Source organism: Seriola dumerili, unplaced genomic scaffold (assembly GCF_002260705.1).
Source record: "Seriola dumerili isolate Sdu_G_001 unplaced genomic scaffold, Sdu_1.0 BDQW01000533.1, whole genome shotgun sequence".
Lineage (NCBI taxonomy): Eukaryota > Metazoa > Chordata > Actinopteri > Carangiformes > Carangidae > Seriola > Seriola dumerili.
The window spans coordinates 1,954,276-1,973,374 of NW_019174788.1; the positions used below are offsets into that span (position 1 = coordinate 1,954,276).

At 40.6% G+C, this 19,099-nt stretch overlaps 2 protein-coding genes across 3 annotated transcripts in view; both read right to left on the reverse strand.

Moving 5' to 3' along the window:
- LOC111235719 (mannosyl-oligosaccharide 1,2-alpha-mannosidase IA-like) overlaps positions 1-19,099 on the reverse strand; it is a 185,198-nt gene that overhangs the window by 60,168 nt on the left and 105,931 nt on the right. For both annotated transcript variants that reach the window (XM_022764232.1, XM_022764231.1), the window contains exon 4: positions 1,500-1,580. In XM_022764232.1, coding sequence (XP_022619953.1) covers positions 1,500-1,580 — 81 coding nt within the window. The remainder of the gene's footprint in view (positions 1-1,499; positions 1,581-19,099) is intronic.
- Positions 8,777-11,359, reverse strand: LOC111235718 (piggyBac transposable element-derived protein 4-like). The gene is made up of 2 exons (XM_022764230.1): positions 11,024-11,359; positions 8,777-10,742 (listed from the first exon to the last, which is right to left on the reverse strand). The coding sequence occupies exons 1-2, from the start codon at positions 11,167-11,169 to the stop codon at positions 8,951-8,953; spliced, it is 1,938 nt and encodes a 645-aa protein (XP_022619951.1). The 5' UTR covers positions 11,170-11,359; the 3' UTR covers positions 8,777-8,950.

The following is a 19,099-nucleotide window of genomic DNA, read 5'->3' on the forward strand; positions in this document are numbered from 1 at the left end:
GGACGCAAATGTGGAATAATGGATTCAACTATGTATTGTGCTCCGGCAATGTATTCATATTTCACTCATCCAGCGATGGTGGACAATTTTTATGCTGCTCTCCCTTCAACTCGCTTGGCCTGCAAATCAATGTCTATTAGACCAACTAGAGTGTTCATATGTCACTGGATACTATCCATTAATTCTGCTTCTGGAAGGACTTCAGCCTCCTCCACTGAGAGGCTTTCAAAACAGGACAACAGAGTATGTTGTGTGCATGCTCCAGGAGGCTGCTACAGGCAGATGCTCATTACTGTGACACGTTGACCTGCAGTGACTTCACAATACAGTGATAATGAACTGAACCATTTGTGCTGTGTGGTTGTCACAGGCACTTTTTAAGCCTTTATTTATCCAGCCAAGGTTTACAGTGCCTCCCTTCTTGGGACAAGGCCTTGCTTCACACTCATAAAGTTTCACAGCTTCACACCTGGACGCTGTCCATCGTAACCGCAGCCCGTTACACTTGGAGGGACTGTGGCTTCTTCAAGGACACAGCTTTGGTAGCTCTTCAAGCAGAGCAGAAATAATTCTTATTCATTGCCTCCCAAATTTAACCATATAATTTTTAGTTGTCAGCTTGCTTCTCTAACCTCTACGCAACACTGAAATACTGCAACAAAAATGCAACACAAGTAATGTAAAGTTAGAGCTGATTATTTGAAGTATTTTATTCTTTACTGACCAACAACAGCTGGTTTCACATTAGCCCCTGTGAATGCACAGAGAAGTAAAAAGACGCTGAAGGGTTCAACCCCCACCAACTCCAACTCTGAGCTAAACCAGGTAATTTCTGAATGTGGGCCTGCCTGTGACTTATGTCAGCAAACTAGCTGAGAAAACCCACAGCATGTAAATGAGACATCCTTGCAGTTACCAGGAGATGAATTTTCTCCTCTGTGGGTAATAGCTAACCATCTATCCACACCTCCAGCCTCTGTGACAACAAGCTAAGACATCCGGGACCAGTCTGTCAAATGAATGCAGAGAGACCCTGAACTAAACAGCGAGTAAGCCAGCCCACAAATTGTCAGGTAATGGAGCGTTGAAACTCTGTAATTCAACGACTTGTGTTTCTACTGTTTATAGGACAGCAGATTTGGTCACAACAGGGCCTCATTTACTATGTACAGTGGACACAACAACTTCTGGATGTATCTGCTCCTTTTAAGAATCCAAACTTTTACAATCGAAATCATTAAAACTCTTATAACAATGAGGTTTATGCATACAGTTTAGACAGCCACTATTGTTTTGGTTTAAAAAAAAAAAAAAAAAAGCAGCAGTTTGAAAATGCTTTTGTGGGCACTGTCACAACATACACTCACTCATTGATGTACACAAATGCAGTCACACTCAGAGGCAGCCTCTACATCATTCAAACTGCAGGGTTGGATGGGGATAAAGGAAGCAGCAGATCTCAGCAGAGAAGGGGGATAACAGACATCTATTAATCTTACCTCCTCTCCTGTCAGGTAGTACGCCGACAGCAACCCGCCGACGTAACGGATGTTCACCTCAAAGAGCGATGCTTCACCGTTCTGTTGAGCCAAGAGGGAGAGAGATCAAATTGTCAAATGTTATATTCAGCCCAGGTCTGAGTCTGTGGTGAAGCAGCACAGTGATGATTATGGATTGTGGTCATAATATGTTGTTTTTCCTACTTCACCCATGCTTTTTTTGAGTGGAAATTATTTAACAACTGGGATAGCTTGTAGATTAATTGTAAATCTCTTGGGTATAGTACAACCCAGATGTGCAGATAAATATTTCATGTCAAGCTGTTAAGTCTCTGGGAAACACAGATATGTGAACAAAACTGATCACATTCAGAAATGCCGATTTGCAATGAATGTTTGTTCCACAGATGTTACAGCTGCATCAGATCACGTAACATATTCAGACGCCATACTTAAGCCTGCCTTAAGGTTGAAGTTGCATTTCTTTACCAATTGAGTGTTTCGTTTTTTCTGTTCTGGGGGAATCTTTTGCGCTTTCTGGACTTACATTAATGGGGGTCTATGGCATAGAGGAATAAGCTGTGAATAAGCTACTCAGACAACATTTATTAATAGGATCAATTCATGGTTGGTTTTGGTCTTTTCACAGAATTTGTTGACAGTAAGAAAAATATAGAAATATCTTTTAATTGAGCTACAGCAGCCAAAATTAGCCTCCAATTATCTTTACTTGACAAACTACTACAATTATAAACTCTCTCAGGCATCTCATATTCTGCAGTCGTTGTCATGTACTGTTTTTTTTTTGGGACAGGTACACAAAGGCCATATTCCAGTAAATCCCCATGAAAACAGCAAATATGCTTGCAAGCAGGTGATGTGACAGAACTACAAAACCCCTACGGATTGACTAAATGATTAACCTTATTATCCCGCTTCAGGAAATTGTAATGTATTCAAGTCTGACAGTATAACACAAGGATGATATCCAGCCAACAAAGTAGTCAGCATCAATTGCCAACATCAAAGCGTCAGAATCAATGTATTTGCACCATCCTCTATGCCAGATCACCACCCCAAAATACAATACAGTTAAGAGGGATGGTTAGAGCTATAAATTCTTATAATTAAATAAGTCCTCACTCATTATTGCTCTCATTTTACACTTGGCTTTGGTTTTGTTTTACATTAGCTGAGTTCAGTGTCTTTCTCATGGGCATTCAGGAACAGGTTGTCTGGCGGTTGATAGACACATTTACCGCTGTGGGTATAAGACTCGTGAAATTCTGCTTATGAGGCAGTCTCTCTACAAACCAGGCTCCCATGCTTCCCCCTCCTCTCTCTGCAGGCCTGTAGAAATGCAGAACTCAGTGGCTAGAGTCAGGCCAGCCTCAAAAAGTCAGGCCAGAAAGTTTAAGCCATGTAATCACGTTCCCCAAGTGTTTTGTTTCTTCTTTTGTCTGAGAGTCTCTTACAGCTACAAAGCAATATCGGTTAACAGAGTAGGTTTACTGACTCAGGTTGAATTTTATTCAATCCCCTCTGCTGTACACTATGAAATGTCATCTGTTTATAGTTTTAGACTGGGTCCTGTTCTGTATCAGATAAAGTCCAAGCGTCTTTTTTTTTTTAACTGATTATAGTAATACTGTAAATTGTCAAATATTGGCTGGTGGCTTTGACCTTTATTTAATTAAACTGTTCAGAAAACCTCTTAGTGTTGAGTTTTACTCATGGTAACTTAGGAGTGATCAAAAGAAACAGCAAAAATGAAGCAATAGCCCCCAACTAGAGAACTAGCGACACAAACTGCTCACTTTGGTGTTGTACTGATGGAATTAGTGCTATGGAAATGTAGGTTATGCCAAATTTTCTGTGTGAGCTACAAGAGTACAAGTAATTGCAACTCCACTGTGATTTTTACCCAGCCATTAATAGCAACCTGCCTAATGTTTTTTGGAAAAAATAGGAACAGTGTATCACGTCTTCTATAAAGAAACAAAAAAGAGACTTTTCATCAAGCAACCCTCTCTTTTTAAACTTCTGTATGTTTTTATATAATTTAAGAGCTGGCATTTTCAACAGAAACGGTTTCAGCTCTTAACTACGTGTGCATAAACATAAATATCTACTCTCATGGCAAAAACAAGCACAACACACCTGTATAACTGAAATTTTGCAGAAAAATGTAATGTTCTCAGGCTGCAACTATGAAACCTTGGAAGAAAAGAAATTATTGTAAGTTGCTGTTTCTGTTTGCCAACATTACAAGTATTTGGTCTACGCCTTTTTCTAAATGAAATATGAAATGAGAGGTAACACTGCATGTGTCACCATAATTATTGCCTCTTACGGGAGCTGAAGGTTGAAGCAGACTGGTACTCGCTGACTTGGAGACCCATTCAGAAGGAAATTGCTATCTCAAGTGTGTATGATAAGGAAATTGTAATTGGGTGCCAGAGAGAGCAATTAGCTCCACTCTGAGGAACAGCATAGGGATGACAAGTCACTGGCATCTGTTCAATGGTATCATTTATCTCCATATATATCTTTGCTTTAAAATACTTATAGGCTTAATCCCATTTTTTGCATTATTACATTTAATGTAAATCAATAATTGGCATCAATAATCATTAAATGTATTCGTCTCTTAATCTACATTTTAGATGCTGCCAGCAAAATGCTAATACAAAAATTTCCTCACATCTCAGCGGATTGGCAACAAACACGTTTTTGACAAATTGTGTTCTTTAAACAAATAGTTTTACATTTTGGGAAATTGGGAAAAAGCGTCATTTTCACACTTCAGTATTTAGATGAAACATGCAGGGTGAAATATGTTAATTAGTCAGCTTTAGAGATGCTTGTAGGCACACTTTGTTATCTAAGCTAACCGACTGCAGCTTCATATTTACCACATAGACATGAGAGCGGCATCAATCTCATGTAACCTTTGGCAGAATATCAAACTATTCCTTTAACATACAGTGTCCTTGTCATGTGTTATGTAACTGTATGAATCAGGTAATAAGAGCAGGAGTGTTGTATAACCAAGGTGCTGGCTCCATTCCTGAAGTCAGCACACTGGTGACATTTCATGAGACAAAGCACTGACGCCTCTGGCAGGGTGGCCGAGCTGAGCTGTCTTGCCAACCCTGAAATGAGTGGCCCATTCAGTAATGGTACCACGATGGCAGTGATTAGGAATGGAGTGTCTATTTATCACCAGTGATCGTGGCACTCAGGAAGACAGGCAGAAAGTGCAGTGAGAGAGGACAAGTAATGCTGACAAAGGTTTTGCTAATCAGACTTTTACTTCCCAGTACAGGCCCAATAAATCACTCACCAGGCTTTGTATAAAACTTCCACTCATACTGATTCGCAGATCCAACAAATCGCGTTACGATAAAGAACACGCCTGCAGGCTCCATTTCTGATCAAAAAGGTTTTGTTGATTTTCGCATTAGAGGAAAATGCAGGAACAACTAACACATTGTTAGTTGGGTAACTGTTCAGATTTGCATCTCCATTAAATCCATCAAGAAAAAAAAAAAAAAAAAAAAAACCCAGAGGCTCTGAAAACACAGTAAACAATACAACTCACACTTCTATCACTTCTACTCACAATCTATTAAATCATCACGTCATAATCAAGACATCAAGAAAGATTAAAAACCAAGTCAAAGTCCTCTGAGAGCCTGTTTTGATATGAACAAATACAAATTCTGCATTTATTGTAACTGAACAGAAGGTGAGTAACAGCACAGCAGACTGGATTTGACCCTAAGGCTCACTGTAAAACTGGCTGGATCTTAATGTCTTTTTCCAGCTTAACATTTTAATTTGTCTAAATCAGCAGCAAATTCCTGTGTCTTTTATTAATTATCCAAGTTTAGTTTCTGATTCAAATACAGAATAATAACACTGCAAAGCTGTCAGGGCTGTTATTTGGACAAACATATCTGGCTGATGTGGATAAATGAAATATCACAATACCCCTTTTTTTCCCCCATAAGTCTAATAAAGTTATGACAAAGAGAACAAACTAAAATTAAATTATTTCAGTTTAAGAGATTAATTAAGTTCCTGAACATTTACTTTTCATGATGGAAAAGAAATGAATGTGGAACAGATCAAAGACAATTATGGGAAATGTCAACATAAATCATTTAGTTTCATCCGAGGTGTAAGTGCTTGGGCATTTCCCTGTCATAAGTCTAAATGAAACTGGTGGTGTTATCCCAGTATTACTTCATTTTGTATGGTTTTAGGCTTCTTTTATAGGTTGTATGTTTGTGTGTATGTTTATGTGTATTAATTTTCTTTCAAATATATAATATATCAATCATAAGAAAATCGCAAGAGATTCCTAAAACCACATTTATGCCCCCAAAAAGGCAACTGTGAAAGTAGACAACCCACACTAAGACATAAAATGAGTTCAATTTAACTGTGCTGCAGCTCCTTGAGGCACCTTTATGCACGGTGCAGCAAGCATAACTGCTCTCCTGCAAGCATGACAAAGAAATCAGGTAAAGTTAATAACACCTGTTTTTACTTTTGTCTCTCCTCACAGTGCTCCTCCTCACAGTAAACACAGAAGCTCCCCACCACTCCCACCCAGATGAAACTCTGCCTCCAGTTTCTCCGTCTACCTTCATTTCTCAGCCAGCTGCATTTTCACTGAACAGCGGCAACAAATCTGCATTGCAGTGTTGCATCTTTAAAACAAAACAACCTCTTACTTGCACAAACATGTTAGACATGACACTTTTCCAAAGCCTAGGAAAAACAAGTTGAAATCTACTATAAATACAAAAATAAGTAAAGCATTTGACTGAATATCTCTGCCTTGTATAGTTTAAAGATGCTTTCACAACTAACACATTTGGTTAGATTAAATGAACCCTGGTGTGTTTGTTGGGCTAGTTTGGGTGGTTTGACACTAGTCAATCAAACCCTGGTGCGGACTAAACAACCGGAGACCTTCCACAGGATTGAAATGTGATTTTAGCATAAAATCAAAACCTAAATTAGCAATAAATCCACGTACTGCCTATGATCGATGATCACTTCCTGAACATTTATATCATCGATATAAATGTATCTATGTATGTAGAACCATTGGGCAAGTTAGTAACATCAATGCTTGTCAGCATGAGTGCATGGATATTCCATGATCCTGCAGTAAACTTCCTGTTCTATTTCTGTTCAAGATGCTTCTTTTTAGTCCTGTATATGCTATTTAACAAAAAATGCTTTGCATTAGTCATTATCATTTGTTACTTTGTTACTATCATCTTTGTCAAAAGAAACGACTCCAAATCCTCCACACCCACATGGTGCATCTTTTGTATTTAACAGATAAAAACATGACACTGCAGTTTCACAAGCAGGCAGCCGTAAACTTTGCAGGGACCATGCAGCAGCTAGCTTAGCCTCAAGACTCTAACTCGGGTGACTCTTGACTGTAGGAATACCTGGTTAACATTTGCCACATCAGCCAGCAAATGACACATAATTTTTTCCCTTAGTCCCAACCAAATGAACTAAACTACAGGTCTTATCATTTTCAACAAGATATACATAGATGACATGAATGAAAATAGGCAACTAGATACTGCATTTAACAATGCTTTAAATATCTAAAATATGCATGATACTAGAAGAAAAATTAGCATTATAATTGTTCTACATTATGTATAATTGTATAATAAATGATTGTTGTGCAGGAGGAATCACGGCAGAGACGAAAATTAATTAACAAGTGTAATGACTCGTTTGGTACATTGCTGCCTTAGCTTGTAGGTTTTCTGCTTCAGCAGCACCATGCAATGTTGCTGACGATGTTTGATGCTCATTCCTCCGTTGGTGAGTACTCAACAGTCATGGCAAAGATTGTCGTCAGATTCAGCCCAGATTTGCCTGGGACGTGAGCCTGACTGGCATGGCTGCCGTGCTGCTGTGTGCCAAGGAGCTGACAAGACTGTTGCCCAGTGGTGTGTCCTGCTCTGATGCTAATGTAATGATTTAGTGCTAATAAAGAGGCATCATTGTCACTGGGCAGATGACTCTCGGCATCGCCGTGATCCAGGTTTCGACTAGCTCCCACATTTAAAAGCCAAATTAGACTGATGTGACAGAAAAAAAAAATTACCAAATGAGCCAGGGATAAAAATTAAGCAGATGATTGCCTCTCCTACCAGAGCTGGTGAGTCACACTTACTGGCTGCGATCTAACGTAACATCACTAATTAACATGGAGAAATCATGAAAGACCAATTAGATGCTGCTATTCTAATCTCTGTCTGTCTACCATGCTGCAAAACCCAAAGCTGCTGCCTCCGCTGAAAAGTTTCCCTAGGCTGCCTGCCTCCACCTGTCTACATTCAGGACAGATATCTATGGCTGCTTTTTCTTTTTTCTTATTGTTCAGTAATTATGGTCTTGATCAGTGTCCAAGCTGTGAGAGCAGTCTGAGACGATACCGTTAATGATCGCTAACCTCTGGAGCATGCGACGATGCCTTCTCTGATGGAAGGGGAGCTCTTAACTTTATGCCTGTAAAAAATAAGATGATGAGCCCACACGGCTCGATATTTAGGTGGGTGACATCAACCTAGTTGTAAAGAGTGAGTGGTGAGAGTATAATTTTAAATTGTTTGATTAGAGGTTAAATAGACTACAGCATGGTGAGTGTGATGAGACATTAGATAATTTTGTTTATGGATGTTTGAATTTTAGTATCCATCCCTTTTAATGTAATTCTTGGCATACCCAAGAGCCAAAGCTTTCAACAGAAGAACTGTAAGGACAAAATGCATATATGAGACATCATTATATTCTAATGTGTGTTTAAGCATTGGACTAAAACCCAATCTAAAGTACATCCATTCCTGAAAAAACATATCATATTTGAATATCAATAACTTGGTCATACTTAGAACATAGAACAATGAAAATCACGATATCAGTTCTACATCTTGTCAACCACACCTGTGTAAAATTTCCCTTGGTCTAACCTTATGTGTTATTGGAAAATAATTTTGATGATTATAGAAACTCTTTTCATCATCCAAAACATTGTTGATCATCATTTTTCTCTCACAACTCACTCATTTGATGGGTCGCTAGGGGTTCCCACATGTTTTCAAGTGGCCATATTGGCTCAGCTTTTGTCATGTGACAAAACCCTATGCATGCTTGCATATCATACAAAATGACTGAATTCCAAACAAGGAATTTTTTTTTATTCAAGAAAGGTGCCAAAACAATGGTCACACTTGTTTGAACTATTTACAAAATAAAAAATTACCAAAAATATAGAAAGTGACCAAAAATGAACAAATATATAACTATATACAAAATAAAATAATTATATACAAAGAGTGAAATGACGCTGGCGATGCCGGATCTAAGGCAGTCCTGGTATTGTTCTCAGTTTGCCGAGTTTACAGTCCTTTCTCTGTGTGCCAGGTGTTGTAACAGTCCCTTGTTGCCACAAAGCACAAGGCCACATCACAGCTCCTACAGCCAACTGGTGTCTTCTTATGGCAGAGGACACACTTCCTTCTCCCTGCAGAGCTGGCCACGCTCTTTGCCACGTTCTGTCCCTCTGTGAAGTAGTGCAGCGTGTGTGAAGCCGGTTGGGCAGGGACTGTGATGAATCTTGTAGTTGAACGCTTAGACGTAGACACAGAGCCCTTGTCTGCCAGCTCTTCAACAAGTGCCTGCCGAAACTCCTTCTGGGTCATAGCAGGACCCCGCCTACACTGCTGATGCAAAACGTACGCGTTGACCACAGCGATATCCAAAAAGTGATAGAAGAAGTTCCAGTACCACGTCCTGGACTTGTGGATAATGCTACTGCAACCTATGAGGGAATCAGACAGGTCAAAACCACCTATATGCTCGTTATAGTCCTTGATTGCAGCCGGGATAGGGACATCAGTTTGCACCCATTGTCCAGCCGTCTTCACCCTCCTACTGGCTGTGTCTCCATTGAAAGCCCTGTGGATAGTGGAACACACCGCTACCTCACGAGAGTCCATCCACTTGACAAAAAGCAGACTGGCGTCCCTGATCCACCTGATGGCACCGCATGGAGTATCTCTGGTGAAGTCATTTGCCTGGCTTCTGGGGAAACCAGCTCGGTTCGGCCAGATGATACCACAGGCCCCAATCTGCTTTGCCAGCAGGTCCTGGAACAGCTGGGAACTGGTGTAGAAGTTATCAACATAAAGGTGATAACCGGTCCCCAAGCTGTCGAAGTCCATGACGGACATCACAGAGTCGTAGCTGAGGCCCTTCCCAGAGCCAGATGACTTCCCCTCGTAGACAGAGAAGTTCCAGGTGTAGCCTGAATTGGAATCAGTGAGTACAAACAACTTGTACCCCCACTTTGTGCGAATGTACTGTTTCAGTCCAATTTGTGCCCTCGATGCCACCATCCTCTCGTCTATAGAGATGTTCTGTTCCGGCTGGAAGTGAGCCTTGCAGGCACTGTTAATGCTGTGGTAGAGGGGCTTGATCTTGCAGAGCCTATCATAGCCAGGTGTCCTCCTCTTAGCATCATTATCTGCATCAGCTGTGAGACTGCTCATGTGGAGGGCTCTACAAATGCTCAAAAATTTGTTGCGGGAGATGACGGAGGCTGGGAATGGTAAGCCATATATGCGGGACACTTTCCAATAATCCTTAAAAGTCAAACACTTCACAAGTCCAATGTAAATGACCATGCTCAAGAATGATAGAAAGTCCCCGATAGTGATGTCACGCCACGCATCTCTCTTCCCGTGCTGTTTTTGTTGACCATAAGAATTGGTGTTTGCCACCAAACACTCCAGCACCGCATCTGTAAAAAATAACTTGAAAAAGTCGAGTGGTGTCTGGGCATCCCTGGTGGTTTGCTGCGGTCCCGGCTGCCTTACTGGCGAGAATATCAATGGAGCAGGCTCAACGTCTTCATCCTCACCCAACTGCCACGGCTGTTCTGGGAGGGGGGAATGAGGAGGGTCAGATGCTCTCTGCAACCTTCCTCCTCCGCCTCTGGGTCTACCTCTACCCCGAGCACGTCTGGCGGCACGTTCCTGTCCAGTGGTGGGTGTGGTGGCAGCATTGTGTCCTGATCCATTGGGTGTAGGAGTGGAGGTATCACCGGTGGCAGCAGAGGAGGAGCGCCGTGGTCTCTTTGAGGAAGATGGTTTTGTGTGAGGCTCCCAGTCTGAACTGCTATCCTCTGACCTACAAAATAAAATGTTATGTACAGTCAGAAAATTTCCAGTTCAGTATTGCCAAAAAGCAAGTGTAAAATACAAACAAATGCAGAAAAAAACACATATACACAGAGGAGTTGTAGTATAAGATTATTCCCAAAGTCCAGTCATTCACAGTTCACTATCTCTAAAGTGCAATGTAACTTCAATACAATAAATAGTAGTGAGTAGTAAATATACAGACAGCAAAGTCAAACTAAACTCAGTGAAACATAAAATCAAGACGAGAACAAAGGTAGATTTACTCACCCCTCTGAAGTGGCGCCAAGGCCTTGTGAATACACCAACTCGCTCTCTGAGTCGAACTCGCTGTGCTCACTGTCCTCAGACGGGGGATCGTCGGAGTCCAGAGCCTCGTCTGCGGGGAACTCGGTCTTGGCTTGAGCCTTTGGCATTGCAAAGTAATCCCAAATGAGTAAAATACTGCAAAGCCGACTCTCTTTTTTTTTTTTGTTCTCTTTCTTTTCTTCTCTCTGCTGTTGTCTTCTCGCTGCTGTTCCCTCTCTGTCGTCCTCTCTCTCCCTCCGCTTCCTTCCGCTCCAAGAGGATCCGTCTGCAGGCGGCAATTCTCGCCGTAACGCCCAAATGCTACGTCACACCGCTATGCCTTCCGGTCCAGGCTGAAAGGGGGTTGGAGCACGGCAGCCATGCTAAGTAGCTATAGCAGCAGTGTCGGACCGCTGAATAAGTTTTAAAAGCACATTTACCGACCGGAGCATTTCACTCGGAGGCTCCGACATTAACAGGAGCACCAACCCATAGCTGCTAGCTGCCGTGCCAGCCCGCTGAATACGTTTTAGAAACACATTTACCGACCGGAGCATCTCACTCGGAGGCTCCGGTGTTCCAGTTTAACTGGTGATATTTGTTTACATATTCCACTTCCTGTGCTCCAAATGTTGTCATTCGCAGATTCGTCATTTTCACCACAGCAGGCCTACCTGTGTGCCTGTGAAGTGTGGCACGATATTAAAGACCTCGCTGAAATAAAACTAAACATCACCGGTGAATGTGAAATGCTTATATGTGTCAATATGAGTCTGCAGACTATTGTACTGAAGTTGCAGGCCAAAAATAAGCATACACATAAATTAAGCCCCGCGATTGGATTCAACTTGCTGTGCTACAGCAATATAATGAACCCCTATCATTACACTATATTAACATGTTCCAAAAGACCATCCCGTTTTATTACTCGGCGCAGCGTTGTTCTTTGAACCCAACCTAATGACACACAAAATAAATAATACACCTAATTAAAACAACCTAATCAAAAAGAGCTTATGTCGGCTTGAGTGAGAAGCGCCTTCTAATTTTTCAGCAGCAAATCAAAACGTCAGGGAGTCCTGTCTTTTTCTGAAGCCATTATTCATTGTGCTGGTTTGAAATTTGAAACAACTGTTTCTGATTTTACACTCTTGTTACATTCCCAGGATGCATTTATTACAAGCTAGGGATAGATGCTTCCTTTTCCTATCTCAGACCAATAAACTCTGATTAAATGGTCCGAGCAGAGAGACATTAAGATAAACTACTGGCTAATGGCTCTGATCTCATCAGGTATGATTTATTTTATTTCTTTGATAACACTTAGTTTGTAGAATAAGGCAATCAATCAACTGGTAACGTCTCCCTAAACGTCATCACATAGACACGTACACACAAAAGAAATAATCTACTCCATATCATAAACATCTCCTCTAAATCCCTTAAATCGTAAATTAAAAGCCTGGTGAATTATTAATCAAATACTGCCTGGGTGATAAATGATAGCTGAATTACAACCCAACCCATCACTCCTTCATCTTTTTCACTCACATATTCTGCATCCTGAAATATTTGTCAATCTGCATCGGTCTATTTTCGGAGCTCATCTTCATCTTTTGATTTTCTCTCTCTCTCTCTCTCTCTCTCTCTCTCTACATCCTAGACACACACACACACACACACACACTGACACACGTGCAGAATCAGGAGAGCAGCGTTGTATGTACAGGTCTCTGTGCTCTCCTGGGGGATGCAGCAGCTCCCCATCGAGTCCTCTATGATAATGCTCCGGTCTCGTAGGACTTTGCTACGCTCTCACTCTGCCGTTATTATTCACCCCGCTGCAGTCCATCTTCCTTCTTCCTGACTCCGTGTGTAGCTGTCTACCTCTGTCTCTCATCATATACCTCCCACTGTATTTGGCCTCGCTGTCTGAGCCACATCCTTCACTTTGTCTCAGCGGCACTGGAGTCTCACACTTGCTCCCAAACTGCCGACAAGGGGGAAAAAAATAAAAGGAGGTACTTGAGCTGCCTAATGTTCCACGATATTCACGTTGATATATTAAACACCCAGTTATGTAGATGAGGCCATTAACTGAGCTAATTAATGCATCAATTATAAACATTTATGTTTCAATATACTTGTCTTCAGGACCTCAGTGGTATATGAATGAAACTAAATGACTTACAGTTGCTTCAAGGAAATCAGTTTTTCCCAATTAATTTGCAGATTTATGCAGGAAGGTGGCTCAAAATCTAATCAGATCATTTTCTTAACAGAGGGGGTTCTTATGATGAAGCAATAGAGTTTTATTAATGTCTAATAATGTCCTGTCATTAGAGTTACTGTTTCATGGAAATGCACATAACAATCATCTTCATTATGAATTCGTTTGTATACATTTTTATTCCCAGAAGTCCATTAATAATTGAGTCCACAATATGTCAGAAGGTAGTGGAAAAACTCATTCATTTCCTAGAGCCCACACTAGAGTGCAAAACTGAAATATTCCCTTTACAATGATACAACACACTCAAATTTGAGGAGCTGGAAGCTACAAATATTTGGCATTTTTGCTGCCAAATTTGAACAGAAATCTTGCAGACGATTTATCATTTCAACACTATTTATAACAAAGTGTCCTCACACAGACATCAACATGACAAAATAATGTCTCTGTAGCTGTACCGTACTATGGTATCAGGACGTATTATAAATGATGTATTATAAAGAGGCTGAGTGTGTGTACGAACTGTTAATACTGCATTAACAGATTTCTTTTGGCCACTTTGGAGTCAGCGAAATATAAGCAGTATACACAACACTGATATTATCACCTTATAGTTATAGTTTATATGGCAAACACTGGACCACTGACCACCTGATACACTCTCCTTTTAGCCCTGATTTGCCCTCTACCAACCACTTAGAGACATATCTTGCTCTTCAGCTGATAAAACCTTTCGCGTATGTCCACCAGCTAGTTGCTCACTTCTGCTGTTTGGTCCTGTGTAGGTTCTGTACGGTGGGTTCATGAGAGCTTTTTTGCTGCAGCTGGAAATGGTGAGAGTGAACCAGCTGTGGGTCATAAAACCTGTATGTCAAAAGCTTTTTATAGAAATCTCCACCTCAAGGTCAACAAACAATATTCTAGGCATTTTTCACATCCAACATACATAGTTCATTTCTATTTTTGAAAGACTAAATTAGAGCGTTTGAATCTGAGCCAAATCTGCCCTCCTTGTAGTAGTCCCATGTTAGCATTTGCCTCTGCCAAATGAGTCCACAGGGACAAAGAGCACGAGTGAAACAAAACGTGCTGGTAAATATCCGTAATGATAAAACACCCACACAAAATGTCCTTTGCCCTGCGCATCCTGAGACAGAATGTCAACTCAGCTCGACCTCTGCTTGGGGGCATGGTGTCCTCACTGAAGCATCTCCCGGCGCTGTAAATGACGCTGCTTGTCCTCAGACTGGGAGCGAGTTGGGTCTCGTTACGTGCAGACAGGAGGTCATTAGGGGTCAAAAAACAGCTCTGCAGAGGTAAACAACAACCTTGCTCCGGGTCTCCTCGTTACCAGCTGCTATCACTTTCAAACTCAAACGCGAGCGTACATTCAGAAAACAACTCATTAACAACTGATTAAAAACAGGCTTATTTACAAGACGCGATACATAATTTGGATGAGGACCGCCAAGGAGTGAATGTCGGACTCAACAGTGGACTCAACAATGTGATGAGATATTCAAGTTTAAAAACTCTCATCCTGAAAAGAAGTAATATATTCAGAATATGTTTATCTGCTTAAAATATTTAAGGAAAACAACCTACACATGCACTTCAAATTATTTGCCTAAGGCGTATGCAAAGTTGAACTCAGTCAACAACTTTTTCTTTGGCAATTATGCTAGAAATAGATACCAATACATTTCTCGCATGTGTGTCGTGGTGGCAATACACACACTATATTGTTCAGTAGTTGGTGAAACACTGCAGGCAATCTCTCAGATGATTTGATGAAGTTCCTCTCCCAAGTCAACTCGCTCACCAAGCTTTCTCTCCTGTGCGCGTCTCGTGTGAGTCTGCCAGCAAATTGTGTCTTTGAACTGGCAGCACAAACTGTTTCCGGCCTCTGGGCCCAGTATCCTTTTTAAGGTGGAACAGATTAACAGCAACAACAATAAGCAATGTATCTGCACTCGTTCTACCAAAAAGTCAATTACATCTTGATTATTACAGCACTGATATAAATGCACTTGAGCTATTTTCAATCTAAATGCTTTACGCTGCTGGAAAGATGATTTGAATGTAATGAAATTGAGACCTCAAGCTAATGCAGACATTCTGTGCTGCATACAAACATCTCAAGCTCACAGAGGAAACTTCAGGGGATTGTTTTTTTGTTCCAGCATGTTTCAGGGGGGTATGTGCTTCTCACGGTGCACAGCTTCCACCACAATTTCAAGAAAATATTCTGCTTCATCGCTACTAAAAACAGCCCCTACTGTGATTTTCATCACATTTCCAACCACAACACTAAATATGGGCAAAACAATAACCCCAAACAAATAGGACTGAGAATCTACAGCCAGGCTAGCAGCTCTGCAAGGCTGTGTTTAGGTACAGTGGTGTTTTGGGCTAAATGCTCCCATCAACACGTGAACATGGCCACAAAGATAATGCTAAGATATTGATGCTAAACAGGTATTATTATGATCATGTTCACCATATTAGTTTAGCATGTTAGCATGACAACATTTGCTAATGAGCAATAAATACTAAGTATAGCTGAGGATGAGGGGCTGCGATTACAGCTGACAAAACAGACTGACATTACTATCACTAGAGGCTGTTTACAGCAGGAAAAAATACTAGTTGATGAAGAGGAACCAAATATTGATTAAGAAGTCATCAACGATTTGATGAGCAGCATCTAAGTACATTGGGTGTATTTGACACTTCATGGAAATTGGAAGGTGCTGAACAGGAAAGCGATGAAGAGTATCTTCCCCCAATTCCTATACAATATGTTTCTAATGTCATTCTTTTTTAATCTTTTCTATTAACAAAATGTTAATGTGGTCCCAAGAGTTTTCTCTGTCTCTTTAAAGTGTACAATTCATGGGCCCTTCTACTGCCTCAAGCATTAGCATTTCAATGGTCTTCAGATTTAAGCAGGTACTGCTAACAATAGGCGAGCTAGGTGTGCAGTTCTGGCAAGTGTAAGATTTCACACCTTCTTTGCCCAGTCATTCAGCCAGACACTCCCTACTAAGCTCCCACCCCCTTGTGTGAAACATGTGCTCAGATCCATGGACGGTAGTTTGTTGTTAATTACAGTTTTGATCCACATGTGATTGGTATTGTGACATGTGACATGCATTGAGAGGCTGCCTATAATTGGTTTGGATGAGTCGGTGCACAACATTGCTGATGAATCTGACCCTTCACTAGAGCCACAGACCTCGCCTGACCCAACACTTCCTCCAAGTGCACCACATCTGTCGAGTGGATTCATCTTTTGGCCACAGTGGATATCTGCAGCAAATTTCCGGGCAATACATTTAACAGCTGCCGAGATATTTCAGTTTGGACAGACAGACTGACATTGTTATCACTACAGACATGCTTTTAGTGTGATTAAAAACTGTTTACAACTGAAAAAAAAAAAACTTTGAACGGGAGTTTTTTTAATGCACTTACATTATCAGAGGTCAATATCTTACACAACACATCCGCCACCTAAATATCTCTACCTGGTTCCACGGTGTTATGCCTTTGCCCTGGCAGACCACGCAATTGTACTGATGGCACCTCCCACATATTTCATGCCACTGTCACCCTCTTGAACTCCCTGACCTCCCTCCTATGCATACTACGTTTGACACTATGCTTCAGAAATAATAGTGAGGTCCATCCACTCCCACTCTGCTGTTTAGGGACAATTTGCTTACACATGTCAACATCTGCACTCCCACACTGCTCCAGGGCAGAAAATGCAGCATGCGCCATGACAGAAAAACACACTTGTTTTCTTCAGTCACCCACGAGACTTCACACTCACTTAAGTGTCATTTGAGATGTGGAATTACAGGCCTGAATGTGCTAATTATCCAGTCACTTTGCCGTCCTGGTTTGGCTCAGGAGATTTTCTCTGTGGTGTATCAAGAGTTATTGCCAGTGCATTTTGCCAGTTACGCTTAAGAGGCTTCATGGGAATCATCAACAAACACACAGGGGGACTCTTTAATCTATGCACAGCAACAATTGCAATGTCAGAAGAGATGAGATTTCACTGAGAAAAATGTGCACACTTCAGCCTCTATGCAAGATTGTTCATTGTGACAGGACTCTGTGCACATTAGACTATTTACGGGATAAAACTAAATGAGTTGCAATACCTATTGTTCTGCTGACAACACAGACAGCCTTAAGTCAGCCTGCAGGCTTATTCGTTCACATGAAAGACTAACAAACAAATAGTCAGGTTTTGTCTTCTAAAAATGAACAAGAACAAAGCCTTTGACTCCTGTGGCACACCTGAACTGCAGCCTAAAGGCTGAACTTCTCAGTGTCATCAAGTTCACCTAGATATTACATATTACACACCAGAAAACAAGTCTGCCCATTAGATTCTCCACTGAATAATCCCTAAAATGTGATAATGCTGCTTAAAAAAAAGCCAAGATATTAAAATAATTATAATTAAACCTGTCCATCACAATTTGCTAAAGCCCAAGTTGACATATTCAGATGACTTGTTTGTTCAAACAACAGTCCACATATTTAGCTTAAGCTCAGAAAACACTGAGAAAACCAACAATTATTCAGATATGAATCTGTACATTTTACTCTTAAAAAGTGATGTAAACAATTCAGTGATTATCAAAACAGCTGCAAATTAATTTTCTGTCAATCAATTAATCAGTTATCTTATAAAGTGTTTCAGCACAAGAGCTTGTACATATGACTTAAAGCAGTATTATGAACAAGCCCCACATGTCTCTCTGTATGCTAAATACATCCAACAAAACAGACTTTTTACAACTCTTATAATTGCCAAAATATAAAAAACACTCTTATATGTTTATCTCTGTATTGAGCACAGTCAAACAGTGATTAGCCAATAATCCTAGTTGAGTGAATGACTCCAGGATTCCTCATCATAACCAATAAAATCTCCATAACGTGAGTGTAGTTATGAAAATAGTGAAGTTGGACCCCTGTAAAATAATAATAAATCTATTGGACACTTCATACCCAATCAATTAACCAATATCCCCTTTTTTTCTTCCTGTTGATAATAGATCAGGCCATGCCTATATGCGTGTACCTAAACTAGAAGAAAATGAAAGAAAAGTAGATGAAAGACAGAATGACAAATGAGAGATGAGAGAGAAGTGCTGAACCAGACACTAACTGATATGAACAAGAGTAAAAATAACATTGAGTGAAAGAGTAGAAGAAGAGGAGGGGGAGGGAGGTCTAGAGGAGTAATAAAATGTGGGAGGCGACATGAGGGAATACATTCCAATCTTAAAGCCTTCATTAATCACTCTTCATTACTCTCTTGAAATGAGAATTGCTGTGATGACCTGCCCAAGGACAATTACCTGACCACAACTTAAACATCATACAGTACTGTCCAAAATGTAGACTGAAGAGCCCCATAATAAAGCTATATTATATATATATATATATATATATACATATATATATATACACACACACACACACACAATACTTTATGCTACTAAAGGAAAAACTTTAGCCAAGTCCTTGTCAGACTCAGGAACCCCCATAATGCTAACTGACAGTGACAATGCCAACTACTTATTCAAGCTTTATGTGACAACAGCTTGTGGAAAAATATGGCAAAAGCTAAGATTGGCGGAAACGTTGTGGAGCTTCTTTTGTCTTGATAATTGGCTCCAGTCTGTCTGCTGAGCTGCTCATCGGGATCTGCTTCAGGAGCTTATTGTTTGTTTCAAAGTCATAAGGTCAAGATGCATTTCAGAGAGTTTAATTTGTTCACTTGGCATAGAGTTTTG